The sequence below is a fragment of the Chelon labrosus genome (assembly GCF_963514085.1).
Source record: "Chelon labrosus genome assembly, chromosome: 14".
Classification (NCBI taxonomy): domain Eukaryota; kingdom Metazoa; phylum Chordata; class Actinopteri; order Mugiliformes; family Mugilidae; genus Chelon; species Chelon labrosus.
Window position 1 is genome coordinate 19363693 of NC_140347.1, and position 22698 is coordinate 19386390.

At 41.3% G+C, this 22698-nt stretch overlaps 1 protein-coding gene across 2 annotated transcripts in view; it reads left to right on the top strand.

Moving 5' to 3' along the window:
• LOC311499619 (exostosin-1) overlaps window positions 1–22698 on the top strand; it is a gene marked incomplete at its 5' end in the record, with an annotated part of 291053 nt that overhangs the window by 259138 nt on the left and 9217 nt on the right. For both annotated transcript variants that reach the window (XM_084560680.1, XM_084560681.1), the window contains 4 exons: window positions 603–735; window positions 7593–7711; window positions 8855–8950; window positions 17587–17676. In XM_084560680.1, coding sequence (XP_084416806.1) covers window positions 603–735; window positions 7593–7711; window positions 8855–8950; window positions 17587–17676 — 438 coding nt within the window. The remainder of the gene's footprint in view (window positions 1–602; window positions 736–7592; window positions 7712–8854; window positions 8951–17586; window positions 17677–22698) is intronic.

Sequence of the window (22698 nt, forward strand, 5' to 3'; positions counted from 1 at the left end):
ATTTGTGGTTTGGGATGCTCTGGGAGACTTGCAACATTCAACCTACTAACCCGACTTCGGGTAACAAGCCAGATAATGGATAATGCTGGCAAAATAACTAATGGACTGCTCATGTTGGGATCAAGTATCTCGGGTCTGTTCTGAAAAGCCATTCGCCTTACAGCTAGAGACCCCCCCCCCCCCCCCCCCCCCCCCCCCAGATCACCAGATGTTGGCTAAACAGCTGGCTATTTTTAGCATGAAATATTAGCATGTGCCTGGAGTTGAGGGGAGTTAAAGGGGCTACTGCGTGAAATAATGTAAGAAAAGTGATGTCAGTTATATGAGCTATATGATGTGGCATCTTACTGACAAAGTTCCTGTTACTGAATATGATTTTGAAATCAAAAGTAGGAACATAGTACTGGAAATTGACTTAAAATTAAATCCCTAATGTTTTCATGCTATTCTCTGGAGTTACATATGTATATACAGTAAGCACTGTGAGAATGCCCTTTAAACTCTAAGTTTAGATTTTGGAAGTTTTGTCTCCCGGTCGGAAACCGGTCTGAAGAAAACAAATTTTGTGAATATCTTTGTCGTTCTTTTCCTCATTCATCCAGATCATCCAGGACCGTGTCGACTCCCACATATCCAGAAACCGCTTGCTGTGGAATTACCTGCCCGGTGGTCTCTACGCACTCCCGCAGTACTCAGCTGACCCGGCCCAGTTCCCTTTTTACTATGCCATACTGGGTAAGTAGTAAGTGCAGATCTCGTTAAATAAAGTCTTTGGCTTGTTTCAATACAGACTGGGACATACACCAAGCAGGTGGTTGGCTGTTGGCACTAGTCGGACCCCTGTTGGGTGGTTTTAAGCCAATGAACGTGTTATATCTGTGGCTGGGTCACTCTGAATGGCTGATCAGGTTTGTGAACCAGTACACAGGAAGAGGAACAGAAGTGACGGAAACAAGTTAAGATGGCGCACATAGAAGAGTCCTTAGCACAAAAATGCACAAAAACGCTTTAGGAACAACTCAAAAAACATGAAGAACAGCACAAGGTGTTGACCTGGCCTCCAAATTCCCTAGATCCCAAACTGATCAAGTATCTGTGGGACGATCCACAGAGGCCCCTCCCCTCAACCCATAGGACCAAAGGCCCCCACTAACAACATTCTGTTACCAGACACCACAGGACACCTTCAGAAGGCCCATGTCCATTCTCTGGTGAGTCACAACTGTTTTAGAGGCACAAGGAAGACCTACACAATATTAGGACATAATGTTGTGGCTGATCGTGCATCTGCAATGTTAAATCAATAACAATAAAAATAAGATGCCACCCAGTGCCTGCTCTGGTGAGTTTCTCTAGTTCTTACATTCAACAGGATTTTGTTCAAAAATAAAAGAGAGAGAAGTTTGCTGCTGATCACTTAGAACAGCGAATTTAAAAGCAGCCGAAGCTCATGATACAGATCACTGGTTATTGACCGCAGCTTTAATTAAAATGTGCACTAATGTCTGTTTAGAAAAAAAAGGTGTGATGACTCCTGCAGGAGCTCAGAAACTTTACTAGGCTTCAGGGAAAAAGAGAGTGGCCTGCTGTATGGCCATGTCTGCGTGGGAGTGCAAGCAGACCGCAGCGATCCTCAGCGGACTGAGGCCGAGACTCAGATCGATGTTTGTCTTTCTCCGAGGGACTCATGGACACGTGGGTTAGTGGGAGGAAAGAAGGGAGGGACTGAGGGACAGGAGGAAAGATGGAGCAGTTTTGTTTATGCCTCTGCACTAAATCACTATTTCTGCCGCTGCCATCTCCATTGCTGCTGCTGCTCAGGGAATAAGTTGTTGTCAACACTTGGTGTGTGTGTGTGTGTGTGTGTGTGTGTGTGCGTGTGCGCGGCGGTCTCACTCTGCTACCTTCCCATAACTTTTGATGGCAAAGCAGTTGCAACTTGTGCCTGATACTTTAAAAATAAAATAAAATAAAATGAAATGTTTGACTCACCGCTCAGACAAAGTGGCCTCAGGAGCTGTAAGAATGTCCCGTTTTGAAGGCTCAAGTTACAGCTTTAGTTGTGTGAGAAGTGGTGAGGTACAAAAACAAAAGGAGGTTGTGACAGCGTGCTGAACTGTTAAGAGTTCATGGATCGGTTAGCTTACAGTGTACAGTACGTATTTAACAGCCGGTTTGGGACACACGGCGTAGCTTTATCTGCTGGTATTCAGGTTTCACGGGACGTGTCGAAAAAGAAGAGTGGATGATGAAGGCAGAATATGTGATGTATCCTAATGTGCACGCTTGCTTAGACATAATCTCACTGGTTCAGTGATATTTCAGTGAGTGTAGTTACGGGGTTGCTCTTTTTTTGGAAGAAACCCTGCACCAGAATCAAGTAAAAAAAATCCTCCTTCTTTCAGGCGATGTGCATCTGGATGAACAGGGTATAATTGTCTGCAGTGGAAAGCTGAATTCAGATTTCAGGTTAAGGTTTGGATTTAGAGTGAGAAGCCGGTGCTATCTCTTACAACCCACTTTCCTCTTTTGCATTATTCAATACACGCGGTTTCCTGAGGACAAGTATTCTCTAACTTTATGGAGAGATCCTTTGAATGGTGCACTTTTTTTTTTTTTCGAAAATAGACATTTCAGTAAAAGTTGCACACACTTTTTGTGCATTTTTTAAACTGCTGCAAACAACATTCACTCAAAATAGGAAATCACAGTTTGAGCAGAGTTTTTTTTGGTTCACATTCTGGCATTTGATATCATCACAGTTAAGGTTATGTGTTATGTATTAATGTAAAAATGTGAAAAAGTTGAATTTATTTAATGGTCCTACACTGCACTACAGACAGGAAGTGAGGAACTCGATATAATAGACTACACATGACCACCAAAAAGAACTGGGAGGAAGGAAGTAACACATTGTCCATCTTTATATATCAAACTATACATAAAGATGACAAACCTTCTATGACATAACTCATAGGTTTTGAAGCTCGGCGTGGTGTCCCAAACTGTCGCCATCATGGCATCGCCTGACTCCACTTAAAGAGCACATTTGTGCTTGTCAGTCTTGCTCGCTCTCTAAAAACGCCACCCAAACGCTACTCAGCGCTAGGTCTTTTTTTGCCAGTCAGGTAAATTTTTGTTTCTACTTCCTGCTTCACTTTCAACAATGGCGACTGAAACTTTCGACAAGTCATACAAATGTCTGTATCTCCAAGCCTCCTCAGTTAACCTCTCCTCGATGTGTTCCATCTTTATTGACCCAAAACAATCAGTTCGAAAATTGCAGAAATAGAGAAGCAGTCAGAAATACTAAAGCGGAAACACGCTACCAAGCGGACTAATCACAGCTCTTGGTGGTTTGTGTCGCCGTGGTGCAAAGTTACATTTCTGGGGAGGTGCATATCAGCTACAGTGCTAGGGTCTGTGCCGTCGCCGAAGTCTAAACTGCCTATAACTCCCAGCTAATCCATAAATGACCAAAGAGGTGGAGGTTTCACCCACCTGTCATCCAGTGTAAGGGCAATAACTTCATGTAGTGCAACACAGCAACTTGTGAAGTACTTACAGTATTTAACTTCCAAGTTGCTTTGGGAGCCTGCCTCATTTTAGGAACTGCAGTTTATGGCCCTGAAAGTTTCCGGTTGGTTAAATCATGCACCACAAAACTGAGAGCAACTGCAGCGACATGAACATCTGCTTTCATATTACATGAATGATCTGCTGTTTTTGGCAGTTAAGTGTTCATTTTTCAGCCCTATGAAGCTGATACAGTCTAACTTCCTGTCTTTCTCTATAGAGCTCAATCATCTAAAGCATCCCAACTCAGTTTTCTTATTTCTTTTACAGTCCCTCATCTCATTTTACATCAATTCTCTTTAAGCTGTTTTGCACATACAGAATTGCATTTCACTTAAGTATAGTCTCAAAGCATTATTTAAAGACTGTCAAACAGAATAAGAACCAGCCAATCTCGATGACAATGATTTTTTTACCATGAGCGGGTCAGCCATTAATCATCCAGGGCTGGAAGGTTGATCATTACATCTCAAGTCAAAGTGTGCTGAAGTAAAGTTTAGATTCTGAAGTCATCTATGTGTATTTGATCCGATACACTCTGTAGATTTCCTTGAAACCCACAGTAAAGCACTGGTTGACCACTGATCGTAAATACTTTCGGTTCGCGTCATTTGCTTTGGAACAATGGATTTTTTTATTGGAGCCACCATTTGTCTGTTTCGTGTTTTTAAGAGTCAACTGTCGAATGTGTAATCAACACCTGTTTCATGATAATACTGGAGAAGTAAGATCCAGACTGTTGTGTCTGCACAGATGAACGCAAGGTTTAGTAAATAGTTCTCTACTGATTAACAGTCATTTTAAAAGAGCAGTTCTGGTTTTCAATTAAATAAGAAAAAAGGTCCTGATTCTGGTCAGTTTTACAATTTGATGCGGCATCAGCTCAGACCCTACCCACACCTTAACGCCATAGCCTGACATGCACCTCTCCAAAAATTTAACTACTGCAAGAGCTGTGATTCGTCCGCTTGGCAGTAGCGTGTTTCCGCTTTTCCGCTGCTTCTCAATTGTCACAGATCAAAAAAGGTGGAACACATCGAGGACAGGTTAACTGAGGAGGTTCGAGGATACAAACATTTGTACGACTCGTCCTTGGGGAAATTTCAGTGAAAGCTTCATTGTCGAAAGTGAAGCAGGAAGTAGAAACAAAAATTAACCCGACCGGCAAAAAAGACAGTGCAGACTAGTGTTTGGGTGGTGTTTTTACAGAGCGAACCAGACTGATGAGCGCACAAGTATAAAAGGCTCGCACCAGCATAGGCTACGTGCGTAGGTTATGCCGTCTATGTGCTACAGTACTTTAAATGAGCCTTTAGTCTCCAAGAAATGCTCCAAAAACGTAGGCCCTCACCAGTTGCCTTTCAAAAACAGTACGTCTAATAAGTTATTTTATTTAAGGAAAGGTTTACAGGATAGTGGTGAGACCAGCGATGTTGTACAGTCTAGAAACAGTGGCATTGAGGAAAAGACAGGAAGAGCTGGAGGTAGCAGAGCTGAAGATGCTCAAGTTTGTTCTCTCTGGGCGTGACCAGGATAGATAGGATCAGGAATGAGTACATTAAAGGGACGGCTGAGATAAAGTTAGAGAGGCCAAGTTGAGATGGTTTGTACAGAGGAGGGGTGGTAAATATATTGGTGGAAGGATGCTGAGGTTAGAGCTGCCAGGCAGGAGGTCTGGAGGAAGAAACAAAGAGGAGGTTTATGGATGTAGTGAAGGAGGACATGAAGGTAGATGGTCTGAAACAAGAGACCAGTCAATAACACAATGACTGTTTTCATGTTGGCTTCATGTAGGATGCGATATGTACAAATGCAGATTCCACTTGTGCACAAGACAAATGTCTGCTTGGGGATATTTAAGTCTCCTCACAGTAATTCTTTACATTCTCCCTGCCCCAGTGAATTTAAGTATTTACTCTTTTGAGTATTTTATCCATGAATATGAGTCTCATCTGTCCAAACTTATGTACATAAAAAAAGAGGCTCATGTCCTTTAATAAAAATCAATGTGGCATAGCTCCTTCCAGGAAACAGACAGCAAGCGCCTATTCCCGTGACCCCCACAAGGGCAGAGCTTGCGCTTCCATAAATACCGCAAAGCCCACCTGAGATGGCTGGTCAGGGGGCCCGGTGTCAGAGAGATGGATAGAGCAACACTAAAGAGCACTCTGGCTCCACTTATCCATGAGGATGTGTATTCCCCTATTCCCACACCCACCCAGCCAGCCATTCGCCATGCCGTGTGCCATGTGCCGGTAGCCCGTGGCCTTCTTTGGCTGCTCTGAATATTACGTGTCTCTGTGAGTATTCCCACAACTGCTCCCATTTATCTATTATAGATATCAAGTCTGGTTTTAGCTGCTCACATGGGGTATATAACTTTTATATAATTATATATATTTCATCATATTATATAATTACTTTCTAAAGGTGTAGAAGTGGTCAATCTCACTTTTAAATCTGGAGCAGTCAAAAGGTTTAGGGAAAACTAAATTATTTCCGTCTCATTACACGGTTGCACTAATTTGAACAAAAATACGTCAAATTCGTTTCAGGATGAGACATTGTCCTGGTATTTATACGTTTTTCCTTCTGACACTGGTTGTGTTTATATGGAGAATGTTTCTGAAATTTGGGAAAGATTTTGGTTCTGGAGTCACTCCTTTCAGAACTCATTATGCCAGGCAAAGACCTAGCTTGACAGGCCCGGTAACTAGCTAGCTAGCTAGATAGATAGATAGATAGATAGATAGATTTAGATTGAGGGTTAAATAAAGTCTATCTAAGTCTAAGTCTAAACAGGCCCCATAATAAAATATATCCGTGTTAAGTCTGGCTATGGCAGGCTAGCTTGTTTTGCTACTTGCATGTTTGTATCACCTCTCCAAACTCACTCTTACCCCACATGGGGCAAAAATATACAGAAAGCATAGATTTATGCCGCCTCTCTCAATCTGATTAAAAATTCCTTCTGAATTTTAATGCAGCTGGGCTTTTATTCAAGGATTATTAGTGGAATATTAGTGTCCATGTAAACGCAGCCCTTTTGTAATATCTGTGAACTTCCGATAGCTTGGAGTAATTCTAAAAGTGCATCATTAGAACTGCAGTCGTTTTTAAATTGACTTTTCAATTGGCGCTTTCCGTCAGAGTTAGTTCTTCCCACTCGCCTCGTCTGATGGAACTTCCAGGCGTATCACGCGTTCATAATCTCGACATCACCATGCACACTGTAACCTGATGATTATGAGAGAATGGATCTGATGTGTTTGACCGCTGCTAAATGCACTGAATGTGCTCACATGATTATTTATTAGATTATTCTTACACTGAACATGAACATAAAGCAAGACATAGTTTAAGATTAATCGGATTATAAGTGTGTATTAAAGGTGTAACTCTTTATATGCAACATTACAACTTGAGTACATATTCATGGTCATAATGGAATAGAAAATGCATTCAGAAAATAAAATCCCATTGTGGAGACCAGCGCTCTGTAATATTGATATGTTTTGGTGGCGCAGGCTGGCGCAGGGGGAATCACTTCCTCACCGTTACAAATGCACTCATTGTCCCGCATGCTGCGCGTCATTTATCCAAGGTGGTAATTTAAAGTTTGGTTCAGCTCGGCGACTTCTCTCTCTCTGTCCTGTTTTGGTTCATTTGTTTGTCTCGGTAAGTAAAAAAAGTCAACTAACAAGAGTTGTAGAAAAATAGATAGACTCATTAAGGGAACCAATCAGGATTGAGTAAAAGAGACTCGGCGCGTTCAGTCTTTGGTTCAGACAGGTTTACTCATGCTCGGTCATGTGAAGCCGGGGCTACATGTGCTGTCAGAAAGATGGATGACAGGCGCGGCGCCGAGCGCTCCGTGTCCGGTTAACCGTGGTGGAGCTTTATGGAGAGCTACATCTGCACAAATCTGTGTTTTATAAAAATAAATAAATAAAATAAATACAGTTTACCCCCGACAACGGTTTCTGATGCGTGTGTTTCTGTGCGTGTTTGTGCAGGTAAGAGCCCGTCCCAGCAGTTCACAGCTGTGATCCATACGGTGACTCCTCTGCAGGCCCAGATCTCCCCCGTGGTGAAGCTCATCATCGCCGTAGCCAAGTCCAAGTTCTGTGCACAGGTGAGAAGTGTGTCCGTGGTCTGCAGCTGATCAGCAGATCAGGAAACGCATGAAACACTCATTCAAAGAAAAACAATGACACAAGGATGGATGGCTTCATATGTTGTGTGGAAAACGTTTCACTTGTTAACTCACTCCCTCTCTCTTTATTCTTTGGTTCCTCTTCCTCCTTTTCCTTCCTTCTTCATCCTCCTCCTCCTTCATCTTCTTCCACCTTTATTTTATTCCTCCAATAATTATCTCTTACCAATTGCTCTTAAATCATAATTTAGGCCTTCATCCTCTTCCTCCCTTTTTCTTTCCTCCTTCATCCTCCTTTATTCTTTCCTTCATTATCCTCCACTTGTTCCTTCCTCATTCTTCCTTTTCCTCCCTCTTTCCTTCGTCCTTCATCATCTTACTCCCTATTTCCTTCCTCTTTCATCCTTACTTCTTTACTCTTTTCTCCTTCATCCTCTTCCTCTGTTTTTATTTTCTCCCTTGTCCGTTTCATCCTTTTTTCTGCTCCTTCATCTTCTTCCTCCTCTATTTTTTCTTCCATTCACTTTCTCCTCCTTTCTTCATTCCTAAATCACGCTAATTTATTTTCTCCTTTATCCTCATTCCTTACTCCTTCTTACTCTTTCTCAGTTTTTCACTCCTACTTCATCCTCTTCCATTTTTTTTTTTTCCTCCTTCATCCTCTCTCCCCCTTTCCTTCCTCCTTCATACTCTTCCACAATTTCTCACTCCAACTTCATCTTCTCCCAGCTTGTTTATTTCCTCAGTCGTTCCTTCCACATTCTTCCTCTTCGTCCTTTATTCTTTCCTCCTTCATCCTCTTCTCCCTTTGATCCGTCCTCCTTCATCCTTCTCCTTCTTCATTTCCTTACTTCTTGGTAATTTTTCTCCTTTTTTCCTCCACTTTCATCCTCTTCCTCCATCCTCTTTCTCCTCCTTTCTCATGCCCTCCACCCTCCTCCCTCTTCCTCTTCCTCATTGTTTGAATTTTCTCCATCATCTCCATCCTTTTATTTTTGGATTTCTTTCCCTCACCCTCTTCCTCCTCCCTATTATTTCATCCCACATCTCCATCCTTTCATGAAAGTGAAGAGAAAAAATTTAATTTATACTCACGTGAATAACGTCTTTCTCCCCGTGTAGATTGTGGTTTTATGGAACTGCGACAAACCTTTACCTCCCAGAAACAAGTGGCCCTCCACCAGCGTGCCTCTCACTGTCATTGAAGGACAGACCAAGGTAACGGCTGTTGCCGTTTTGCATCCTTTATTTATTAAAATGAACTCATGTGCTGTGATGAAAGCATTTATCTCCTCTTTGTGAGAAGACTTAAAGGTTTACGCCAGAAATGAAAGGCTTGGCTTCTAGCTTTTTCTAGACAACACTAGGGAGGAAAACTCCTGTGATCTTCAAGAACGACAAGAAGGGAGGTTTAGAGGAAAGAAGGTCCTAGAGTGGAACCATGCAGAGCCGCGATATCGATGACCCGCCCACACTTCCACCAGACTCACTCACGTTTTCATTTAATTAATACCGCACTCTGCTCTACCTCCACCAGTTACAAGGAAATGCACATATATAAGTATATACAATGTACTTATTTACTTATAAGTACTTATCAACTCTCACGGTCCCACAGAACCACTTTACAGAGCAGTTGGTATGGCAACTGGTGGTCGCCATTATGTCACATCCTGTTTCTATAGCATCAAACTATAATGAAACTTATACAGAACAATGACTCTTGAACATTCATCAACATTATATTAACTACCTAAAATGACAGAAACCATCCTTTGAAAAAAATTTGACGTGTATTTTAGTGTTTTAGTTTGGCCCAAGTTCCATCCACTAACATGGAGGAGGTGCCGCTTATGACCTATACTGCAGCCAGACACCAGGGGGAGCTCTACTTGCTTTGCCTTCACCTTAGAGGAGTAGTTCTGTCGTCCATCTTTATACAGTCTATGAGTGAAACACCTCAGTTGGAGTCCACACTTTCTGATGGATTTATCACATTCCTTCCTGTCCTGGTCACCATCCAACACACTGTCCTCACTGTGAACATTTTGACATCGTAACCACTGACTTTAATACGTGATGTCTGCAGTGTCAGGTCAGAATGTGTTCCTCTCCCTGCTGCTTCTGCTGCAGATGAACCAAACCTGCAACACTCATGTTATAATAAGAGGAGTAACTGGTTTGGAGTGCAGCTCCCAGATATAAACCACTCCTCCAGCCTCATTTCTTCCCCAAGAAAATTCCTGTCTGATTATAATATTCTATGATTTATAGCAAATGTCGTTTCCACTCATAGCAACAACAGTATATTTATAACTATTATAAATAGTTTATGTTCATATTGAGGCACTCACAGCACCTAGTTAAAGGGATGGTTCAGCTTCTTGGGGATGCTTATGCCGATCAGCCACAACAACATTAAAACCACTGACAGGAGAAGTAAATAACATTGACCATCTTGTGACAATTCAGTGTTCTGCTGGGAAACTTTTGGACCTGGCTTTCATTTGTGTGGATGTTACTTAGACATGTAGCACCCACCTAGACCAGACCAGGCACCCACACACTCCTTGATAGCAGCAGCCATCCCCAGCAGGATGCAGCCTGACACAGACACACACACAACAACTCAAAAAACATGAAGAACAGCACAAGGTGTTGACCTGGCCTCTAAATTCACTAAATCCCAAACTGATCAAGTATCTGTGGGATGATCCACAGAGGCCCCTCCCCTCAACCCACAGGACCCAAAGGACCGAACTAACAACATTGTGTTGCCAGACACCACAGGACACCCTCAGAAGGCCCATGTCCATTCTCTGATGAGTCACAACTGTTTTGGAGGCACAAGGGAGACCTACACAATATTAGGAAGGTGGTCGTAATGTTATGCCTGATTGGTGTAAATAGTTAGCGTATTACTCACAGTAGATGGTGGTTGGGACCTCCGGTTTGGAGAAGCAGACAGAAGCAAAACGATAAGCTTTAGTTCAGAACAAGACGTAAAATTGGTGAGTTTTAGGAAAACATGAACAAACTTCCACAACATGATGATATAAATGAAAATATAATTAATTTCCAGGTTTATCTACCTGTAGCGGGAAGAAATGTGATACACAGTCATGTATAATTGTCCATCCTTTCATCAACTAAACTCTAATGCTTGGCTATTTCAGGCTTAAATAGACTCCTAATGGTGAGACTGAAGCAGCATGAGCGTTGATTGCCAGCTAATAGAGTCAAGCGAGGATTGTGACTTTGTTGGTATTGTTCTCATTTGCGATATTAACTTGGTAATCTGTTGCCATGTACACAGCGGTGATATTTCATGAAGCGGAGAAAGTGCCTCGTGTTTTCCTTTTTATGTCGGAGCTTCTCATAAATAGACTCAATCACACGGTCACTAACAGAACCCTCACAAATACCAACACGTCTCTCTCTGTCTGTCGACCGCTGTCTCCCTCTAATCCTAACGCCTTGTCGTCTAATTGCTTCGGTTTGTTTCCCGTGTAAATGTGTCCCCCTTGAAATACAAGATCAATGTTTCCGCTGGCGACAGTAAAACGCATCTCGGAGGCAATATGAGTGTGTCAGTGAGTGTTTGGTCTTATAATTAGCCATGTGGTGTATTGCCGCGCAGCCCAGACAGATGCTCTTGGCGGCGTTTCCTTCCAGCGCTCGCTGCGTTTGTTCCCACTCTAACAACAACGCACACATGCACACACGGAAACTTTGTCATTTGCCTCGGCGGAGCGCAGCAGCAGAGTAATTTGCTGTTGGTTATGAGTGTATCTGCTCTGTAAGGCTGAGTGGATACACTCCATCAACAAGCTTTATACTTCCTCTCTCTCTCTCTCTCTCTCTTCTACCCTGCTCCCCTGCAATGTGTATTTTCTCAAGTCTGATCTACTGAAAAAACGCACAGTCCCAACATTTAACTCAGTCTATAATTTAACATTCCACTATACATAAATGAGCCTGCTTTGATTAAATTTTAGTACTGAATCTCCAATGTCAAAATCACCCGCATACACTAGTACTGTGATAGTCATTATTTGACTGTGGATACCATTTGCAAATTACATACACAACTGTTGCTCATAAAGTTGGAATCAAATATTTTTACCTCTTCTCATGAAATGATTGACAAAATGTGATTTACATAAATCGGAATAAAAAGAGGAATGTGTCTGAAAACAAAATTATTCCAACTTCATGGGCCACAAGTGATAGTGGTACTCCACTGGGCATGTTTTTGTTTATTTTATATATAATTTACTGCAACAATTTGAATAAAAAGTAGATTATCTTTGAATTTCAGTACATCTTATTTATGTGTCCCTCATTTTGCAAGAACCTGTGCAAAACCCTGAACGTCTTTCTCAGTATTCAAATGCCCAGTTGAGTTAAGCCTGGCTTATGCTCCCGCCACCAGTTTGGGCGGAGCCTATGCTGGAGGGGGCTACATCAGTGAAAGCATGTATACCAGTGCACCGGCATTGTTCTTCATGTAATTACTAAAACAAATTTAGTGATAACTGGTCACTGTGAGAACTGTGAGGTTCTGGATTCAAACCTACTAATTAAGCTTTAATGTTTCAGGTGATTGTGGAGGCAAGTCCATGACAGTCAGGACCTCTTGGTCCTTTTTGGTCTTTAGGTGACCCTTACAAAAACCTTCATGTGTCCATGGGCTCATTATCCTACTGCAGCAACTTCCAAAAAATTAAGCCTAAAACTGCAGTTCTTCCAATGACGAATCCAAAAGCATCCACCCTCATGGACCTCCATGTTAAAATGTTCAGCTCTACACCCAAAACAAAAACGTTCTCCACTCACTCAACTCTTTTGTATATACCTGTTGAAATTATACCAAGGCATAAAGTTATGCATTGATCTCCTGCCTCGGGTTCCACCCACGCTACACCCATTTTTCATTCAGTTGGGAGTTAGGAGGAGTCAGGCACTGCCAAGATGGTGACGGCCAGAAACACCAAACTGGCCTTTACAACCGCTCCTCAGAAAACCTATAGGTGATTATACAGAGGGTTTGTCCACCTAAATGCACATATAAGTTCTAACTGAAAAGAGTTTTCAAAAAGAGAGGAATGACTCTGAAACTATAAGCCATGTTGCCGCCCTTAAAGATTCGGGATCATTTTATTTAAATGACTTACCAACCTATTAAACACAGCGTTATTCTTACATTAAAATATGACCGGTTGCTCTGAAACATTCGATTCCTCCTCCCTTGCCATGCTTGCTAAGCATTTACGACCCATGCATCAATATCACCAGTGATCCATGGACTTCCCTCTATCGCTGTTAATATGTTGACTATATCTCACCTTCATCAATCTCCTTTCAATATTACCTGTCTTACCCCCACACGCAGAATTCTGTATTGATAGCTTAATCTTCGACATTGATCCTGACTCCTTAGCTATGCATTTAAATTACAGCAAAGGAGCGTAAAGACGATGAGTTTAAAGGTCAAGCAGGACCTTATGTTGAAATCTGATTGAACAGCAGGTCGGGGGCAGCAGACTTACAGAAGAATTGAGGATCTTGTGTTGACCTCTTCCATAGCCTTAACCCTCATATCGTCTTCCTGTTGACCATGTAACTTTTGTCCTCCCTGTTAAGAAATGACTGATCTGTTTGACTATTTATTTATAAAGCCTAACATAAAATGCATCACCTAATTCTGTGGAACACATTTTTAGCCAACTTCTTCTCAAAGAATTACTATGTAATGGACATTTCTTTTTTCTAATCCAAGGGAAGTAGACCACATATACAGTATATCACATGATGTGATATAGAAACATTTGAGTTCAAGTCTTGATATACCTTAAAGAGCTGAATTAAATACGTAGTTACACAGTGTAGAAATGAGTTGAAGAGACCAAAACTGTCTTTTGTAAACATGTTTATTTCTGCTGTAAAGTTGGACAGTTTAATATGGAGCTTTACGGGGAATGGGATCGGTTTTGGAGGCAGCCTCAAGTGGTCATTTGAGGAATTGCAGTTTTTCCCACTTCACATTGGCCCAAAATATGCACCATAAAACTGAGAGCAACTGCAGAGTTTGTAATTATTAACAAATAACTGAGTTTTGTCCATTTTGATCATCATCTGCTTTCATATAACCCAAATGATCTTCTGGTTTATTTAAAAATATACTGTAGACTAGTGCATCTAACTCCATATACATCCAAGTCAGCACATTTAGAGAAATCAAAATGCAGTCAAATGCAAATGCATATCAAGAAACAGAAATTACTCCTAAAAGCAGCAACATTGATCCATAGAGTTTAAGATCGTTGATTTTTTTTCAACATCTAGACATTTTAAGCATTCCATTTTCAGTAGATTTATCCTATAAAGTATAGGAATCACCCAGTAAGGCACTGCCAAGATGGCAGTGACCAAAAGCACCACACTGAGCTTCAAAACTGCTCTTCAGGTGGCTTTTTCCCATTTATTTTTTCATTTCAACCAACAGACCTGAATACTACAACCAGACACAAAACTGAATGCAAACATTAGAAAAAATGGTCTGGAATTGGGGGTGAAAGCTTTGTGGTACCAGTGTATTTTAGTGTCGCACCAATAACGACAAGAAAAATGTACATGATGAGATAAAGCGGACATTCGTGTTATGGCGGTGATGCAGATAGCTATGTGATCTTTGACTTTTGACGGTAATATACAGACTTTTAAACATAAAAAGAGACTGGATACATCTCCAAAGACTCCCCTTGAAGTAGCAGGAGTCATGGCAAATATAAAGAGAGGAAATGAGTGGAGAGATAGAGCGACAAAGATAAGGTTCAGACCATTGAACTGCCAGAGATCTCAGTGGGATCTAATCTCTGTCCAGAGGCAGAGAAGCATAGACACCAGCCAGAGGGGAGGCATGGGGGGGCATGGTGAGAGCAGGGTTACTCAGACGGCGATAGACAGACGGATTCAGACAATATGAGGGTTTGAAGGCCAGTGCCAGTGCTGGAGTTTACTGGACTGAAAAAGCCCACGGGAGATACTTTATGACTCTATTAAGTGTCTCTATCAGTTTGTCCATTTTCAGGCCAAAAGCTGCTTTCATAAATTCTTTGCAGAGTGAAGAAGCATCTGCACGTTAGCATTATACTTAGCCAGTACAATGTTTACAATGGTCACTATCTTGTTAACATTAGCATGTTAACATGTAAACATAAGCTAGCTAGAACAGAAGGAAATGCTGACATTTGTTTACCACTTAAGGGCAAGGATGTGGTAACTTCTTTGACCTTGATTTTTTTACATGAAAATACTTCTTATTCTTAAAATAAAATAAAAAACAATTCCACAAAAAGTAAAAAAAAAAAAAGGGAAAAAAGGGTTCTTTTGCCCTACAATAACACTTTAGGTTTGAAATTTTGAATTTCCAAGTATTTCAATGGGTGCCCTATAAAGGGTTAACATCCATCCTGGCCAATTGGATCACAAGTGACCCACTTTAAATACAGGTGTGAACACACCCAGGATGCATTGAGGCGGCATTTGAGCAATCCAGTCTCAGAGCACATTTGGAGGTGGTTATTATGGAGGTGTAAATTATTTCATGAGAGTACACTGTGTGTGATTCTGCCATTAAAAAACATTTATGTGTGTGATTACGGTGAGTGAGAAGTACTTCACAACGTTATGTCGGACACACAACAAACAGTAATCATTTTAAAGTATAATTTTCTACTGCACCGCAAATTATGTCAGTTTTCATTTCCATACAGAATGTGAAACTGAGATCGTATCTCAAGTGCTGGCTGCTGGGGACGCGTGTGAAAAAGCATTTTAAGGCCTGGTGTGACTACGGGTGCTAAAAGCTGGGTCACTTGTGATTAGATTGCCCACATGCTAATACAACCCTAGTTTTTACCTCTGCTAGCATTAGCAAGACCGAAAAGCTAAGGCAAGGACCATGTGTCATGATCAAATACTAATGAGCAAGCTAGTCAGTGGACCAAAAGGTGAGTTTTCTTCGTCTCTGGCAGTTTACAAGGTCAAGAATGAACTAAACAAAGTATTTTATCAACATATAAAGATCAGGCCGGACATTAAAATCTAGTTATTAAAGCAGCATACTCATACAGAATTCAATGACTGAGCTATTTAACTGAACTTTAAAAAGAAAGACCGCCTGAAAGCACGCTAAGGAAATGTCGTGAGGGCATAATGTAAACACTAAGACTGCAATCTTAGGATTTATTCCCATATATATATGCGTTAAGTATATAATTGTGCATATGTTTCTTCAGTACACTGATTCCATTCACACCATTAGGTCAGAATGAATGCCCTTTCTTATCAAGCATGCATTTAATTTGCTACAGTCAGTTACACTGTAATTTGGGTATTTCTAAGGATGCTGAGAAACTGTGAACACTGTCCTGACTGAATTAATTACCTGCCTGCTGATTGCAGGGCACCCATCCAGAGGAAATACATTTTCTACCAACACTTCCCACTTTAAGCAGCGATTTAATGCAGAATTTAACGTGGTACTCTGAAATAATTCAATGAAGTTAGGGGATTTGTGTTCAAATTAGTTTGATGTCACTCTTAATTTCTTGATGAATTTCGACTCGGCATCCATCGGCTCATTAAGCTGAACTGGGAGCAGACGTTAACCTTGCAGATATTTGTGGTCTTTACTTTCCAAAAATAAGCCTCTTAATGTTACCCCCAGGGGCTGGAAATTCAGTCTGCTTCATTTCAGGCTGTGGATCCTTGAGAAACGTCACTGCAGTGACAGAAGTTAATGCGGAGGTTCATTCCAATGACAGATTAGTTGACCCAGATAAAATCCTTGAGAAATTAGATAATTAGAGTTTTACACAAGTATTTCTCATATTTCACACTGCAATAGGAGGAGATGAGTTACAGGTTGTGCAAAGGAACCATTTGTTCTGGATTGAACACTTATCATGAAACCAAGCACTTTGACTACCATGTGAAGAAAGCTACATATTACATTGAAATAAGTGTGTGCTGATTATCCACATTGATCACTGAACTGCGTGAAAAATGGCTTGAAAACTTATATTTGCTGGGAATCAATTTGTTTATGTTTTTTTTAAATTTTGCAACTGCCGATATTTTTAAGCCACATGAAATCTGCCACTGTGTTTGTCTGATGCCAGCCGAGTTTGGACCCATTTTTATTTGATTATGTGAGACACTGAATGAAATCTCATGAGCACTTGCAAAAATGCTTGCATTCAGTGTTGCTTTACATTTTAAATTACTGGCCATCAGCTGGAATAAAATAAATCTCCCCTTCAATATAAGTGTGGCACAAACATCCCCAATGTTGTGGTCATAAGGTGTGTCCAAAAAGGAGAAGACTATTTGCTGAAGAAGAAGACGTCTTCTCAGAAAACTCTACAAGTCCAGTTGCCCTTTTTTTCTTTACTTTTCAGGGAGTAGTTTGTTTTAAACCTTGGGCCAAGATCTGTGCCTTCTTTTACTTCTCCACACAAACAGTTAAATAATTCACACTTTAATTACAAGTCAATAACATCAGCAGCAGCCATCTTTTAGCTAATGGATCAAGGTCTGCTACACTTTCAGTTTGGCGCCATATTGACAAATTCTCCCACAGAACCTATTAGGTGAGTGCGGTGATCGATTGACAGGCAGTTGCAGTTGAAACAAACACATTGTTTATCTGTTTATCTTGTTTATATTTTCTCCTCCAACTATACAACCATATAGCTTTAAACTCCTAAAGTTTCATCAGCTGACATGACGATGCTTTTGATGGGTTAACTATACTGAAGGCCTGTTGCTTCTCTCTCTCCCTGCAGACGATGAGCAGTCGGTTTTTCCCCCACGACGCCATCACCACCGATGCTGTCCTCAGTCTGGATGAAGACTCGGTCCTCTCAACCAACGAGGTGAGCCACTGAACACGTATCAAGCGATCAGGCTGACGTTTCACAGACAGCTGACACTGATGCTTTATCAACGAAATAAGGTTGTACTGAGGTTGTACTCGGCTGTAAACATGTTCATTTCTGTAAAGCTGGACTTTTTAACATGGAGGTCTACAGGGATTGACTCACTTTTGGAGCCAACCTCAAGTGGTCAGTTGAGGAACTGCAGCCTTTGGCGCTTTCACATTTTCCCCAAAGATTGTGGGTTGGTTAAAACCAAAATCATGAAGCTGAGAGTAACCGCACAGTCTGTTCGCTAACTGGAACATGGAGATTTTTGTCGATATTCTTATTTTTGGAGCCACCCACAAGTGGACAATTTGATCGGTATCTTTGGCAAAGGTTACTCAAACTCAGCTAACACTGCCAGGAGTCAGTGTATGTAAACTTTTATAAGTTCAGTAAATATACTCAAAGTAACAAAAAGTTGACACAGACACAGTGAAAAAAAAACTTTTGAGACAATCTGGCACAATCAGAAAAATAGTTTTTGTGCACATTTCTATAATTTACTTTGACAGAAAAAAATAAATGTACTTCCATGGATAAAAATCCAAAGACGCTTGACTTAAGACACTGAAGACATCTTCCTCTGTGTTAAAAGTCCGCCTCTGGAAATGTTGTTAACCATAACCATCTCCAATCTGCATGGTTTTACGTCGGCCGGTGGCAAAAGGTGGTGATGTCTCCGCGAGGTATCGATCCTTGGCTAAATGAAGCAGTCCATCCACACACGCTCATGAATACCATTCATTTTAAATGAATCGCCTCGCTCGGCCAAACCGTGAGGCAGCGGGCCTCTCCGGCAGATGTGGAAAAATGTGCTCGGCCTTTAAAGGACGCTTCCGAACGCATTGGGAGAAATCAAACTGAGGAGGATGAGTAGGAAGTCGAACGTAGCAGCAGAGACGGACGACGGACTGGAAACAAACTGCTCTGATTAGAGACATCAATGTTGATAAGGCTCAGTGATTTACCACACAGCGAGGAGGCTCGAGACCCAGTCTTAATTAAATTGCTCCAATGTGTGGATAGATCCTATTAAGACGGTGTTCTTCTAATTTAACTTGACGGTGTGGAAGACAAGAGAAAGAAGTAAGTGGTAAGAAGACAGGGAAAAGAGGGAGACTATGAGAGAGAGGTGGAATGAAAAGGAAAAGGTAAGACAGGAAAGAGATGAAGAGATGAAGGAAAATCACACAAGGAAGTGGAAAGTAAAGATTCAATGAAATGGAGCAATGGAAGGAGGAAAAGTGAAAGAGAAGGGAAGTAAAAAGACAATGAAAAATCAAGGCTAAATAAGGGCTGAAGTTGAAGAGGGCTTAATGAAAACCCAACTGAGTCAGTAGTTTTACGAGTGCCATTACCTTTGTGTCCGTATCATTACACTGTCAAAACACAGCACACCTCTTTGATTAAAGTCTCACTTGTTACTTAAAAAGAGAGGCTGAGAAACACCCTGGTGGTTTCTTACACCGACATTTGTTTTAGAACAAATTACAAACCAGTAAAGGGCTGTCAGGAGTAGGAAATGATGCCCCCCCCCCCCCCCCCCCCCCCCCATTTTTAATCAAGGCTTCGGGACGTTAGCAGTGAGCCTCGCTGGGAGCTCGCTTACACCAACACAGACTTTCAGATGGAAAGGTCTGATATGTACAGTATGTTTCTGATTTAAGTATAAGAGTTTAAGTTTCAAGGATTTGATCAGATTTCTTTACTAATTTTAAGTCACTTCTTGTTTCCTTGCACCCTTCTTTGAAATTACTTTCCGGCAAAAAGATGCTAATAATAGCCATAATTTCGCTAATTAGTGGCGGCCACTGTCAGTTTGTGTTTCTTCCAGCTGCTTTATTGTAAAAGCCACCTAGGTGTTCATAATCTGAATGACTATAGGTAGTGTAAACTAGCAGCGGTTAACACTGGTTTGGAACAGTTTGCAGCAATGAAATGTATATTCTTGACCTGAATACATATTGAAGTGTTACACACAAAAGAAGCTATGGAGGCTTTTATCCAAGGTAATTGAAGCCTGAACATGGGCTACCGTCGACCGTAGCCCACGTCAACACCATAAACACCGTCAGCCTGACACTTCTAATATGCAGCTCTCTCAAAAAAAAATTTAATAAAAAGAAACGCGCTCTACAACCACAGCAACAATGTCAACGCAACAGAGCTAAACCTATGAGCGTACTTCACAGTGTTTTGTAAAATAGGATAGTGTAGTGGTATATCTACAAATCCTTTTCCGTGTCTGTTACGCACGGAAAAGGAAAATGTCTGATAACTTTTGACAATGAAATTCATCAACATATTGTTGATGTGCAGCTTCCTTCTCTCTGTTATCACAGGACATTTTGTGAAGCTGTTAACTGACTGCTGTCCAGAGGATTTGGACCGTTCTTCTGCTAGCGGATGCCTTTACAGATGAATTGCAGTAGTGCTTTAGCTGTATTTCAGGACTGACATGTCACTCTGGTATGGGCTTCATCTTTTGTGAAGTATTTCCACACACTTGATGAACCGCTGCTAGTTTGCTGCAATGACCCACTGGGCTTCGCACCTGTTTGAGGCGTCACATGATCGGCGACTAGTCGACTTCCTGCTTAAAGCGTCATGGTGCAGCAGTAAAGTCGACTAGTTGACGAGTCGGTACAAACCCAATTCTCGTCTTCTGCAGGCATCAAATTTCAAATGAGAGAATATTTGCAAATAAACTAGTTTTTCAGTCTGACGGCTGTATCTAACTGTAATGGTCTTGAATATCAGCCAGTAATAATCTGTTAACTCTGTGCTTGTGAACACCTGTTACCATCACAAAGGTGACTGAACAACTTTTTATGCAAATATGTACAAATGTTACCACTCACAGACTTTCCTTGGTTTTAAGGCAGCGATGTGATCAGAAGCAGCTCATTTGTGATGCTAATAGAGCTCCTACTCAGAGAGCCGGGACAAGCAGCAACCTTGTTTCTCTACAGATCCTCAGCAAGTGAAAGATGCGATCCATAATGGATTGCGAGGCCCAATGAGCACGAGGAATCCAATATATCTTTAAACTCCGAGATGTTTTATCGACCGGAGCAAGTCGATGTTCACCTTTTCTACGCAAATGGGATCACAATTATACTTTATGGCACCACGATTTGTTGCACAGCAATGCGAGCAAGTTTCTATGATTTAACTTTATCGGGCGTGCTTTGTGGTGTGTGAGGAGGAGGAGGAAGAAAAGGGAGAAATCATACAGAGGAAGTGGAGTGAATCTGTGCTGTGCTTACTAACCCGTTGCTTTAATTGTCCTTTTAACGTGGCGAGGGGACTTATTGAAAGGAGATGAAACATGTCAAGTGAGTGAATATGTGCAAGAGAGAACATTACACTTTGAATATGACTTTTTCCAATACAGTACCTCAGTGGGAGAATGGATGTGCCAATTTCATAATCACATTGTTTCAGCTCATTAAATGTATGATTATTCTATGAAGAGAGATTAGAGAGCAGGAATAGGACCAAAAAAAACTGACAAAGCTTTTGTCTCTCATTGGGTGGCCAAGCGTGCCGCTGCGTTCTGCCCTTTGGAAGACATTTTCAATATGGTGGATATGGAAATAGTGCTTCAACAGCCGTGGCAGGGTTTAAAACCTCTTCTCATTTAAAGGCATATCTGGGTTGCTGCAGGATTTGAGCATGTGTCAGAGCATATATAATGTCCATCAGTATGCAAGGTTGAACTTGCACAATCTGAAATTCACAAAAAAAAGGATGTGACTTCTATGGCTTCTTTTCTACTCACCGACAATATCTCGTTTCAGGCAATTTCACACACTTTTAGCCACGCTGTCTTGTAGATTTCAGACTCAGAAGAGTCCATTAAGGAGTTTCTCACGTTGAAGGTCACAACACCCTGGCACATCTGTCAGTTGTATGATGATAACAGCTCTCAACTCTAGTTATGTTTAGGCACAATAAGTTAGTTGGGATTAAAGAGGATCGCGAAGAGCTGAAGCCTATCCCAGGTGTCATTGGGAGAGCAGTGGGGTACACTCTTGACAGGTCACCAGACTATCACAGGGCTAACACAGCAAGACTAACAACCATTCACACTAACATGCACATTCGTTCATTCATTCATTCATTCATTTTCTGTAACTGCTTGTCCTCTGGAGGGTCGCGGGGGGGGGATAACACAGAGAGACAGACAACCATTCACACTCACAATCACACCTACGGCCAATTTATATGATTTCAGACTTGCACGAGTAAACCTGCAGTTGTTTATTGCCTGATGTGAATCTGTGACAGAGATGTGTAAGTGTGAATAAAGAAGGTGTGTTCATATCGGGAAATAAATGAAGTAAATAAGTACAACACTGAGGTTATGCACAAAACCTCTTTGTGAAAACCTGAAGAAAAATGCGTGAAACTTAGCACTCAAGGGTTCAAACACTGAGTGTGAAGCTGAAGTCGCACGTGCGAACGTACAATGAAGTTGCAAGTATTAATTCTGGCAGTGCTTTTGGTTGTACAACAGGGACACTGGAGTGACTTTTTAACACATAGGTTTTTGAGTCTACATCTTGATATTTCAAATGTTTTCTGTGTGTACGCACACCTGAGATTTTCACAGGTTTGCAGGGGGTTACATATCACTGTAGGCTTGAAATCTTACTGATCAAATTAATATTTCTGGCTTTGTTGAGTCCTTAATTTAAACTGAATTAGAGAAATAAAAGGCTTTTGTTACTGTAAAGAGAAACTACACATATCAGCTACAACATAAAAACCACTGACATCTTGTGACAATGCAGTGTTTTGTTGGGAAACCTTGGGTCCCAGTCTTCATGTCGATGTTTCTTAGACATGTACCAACAACCTACATAAATGTTGTAGCTGACCAGGCTCCACCATCTCATAGCAACGACACTCCCCTGATGACAGTAGCCATCCCCAGGAGGACAATGCAGCCTTCCACAAACAAAAACT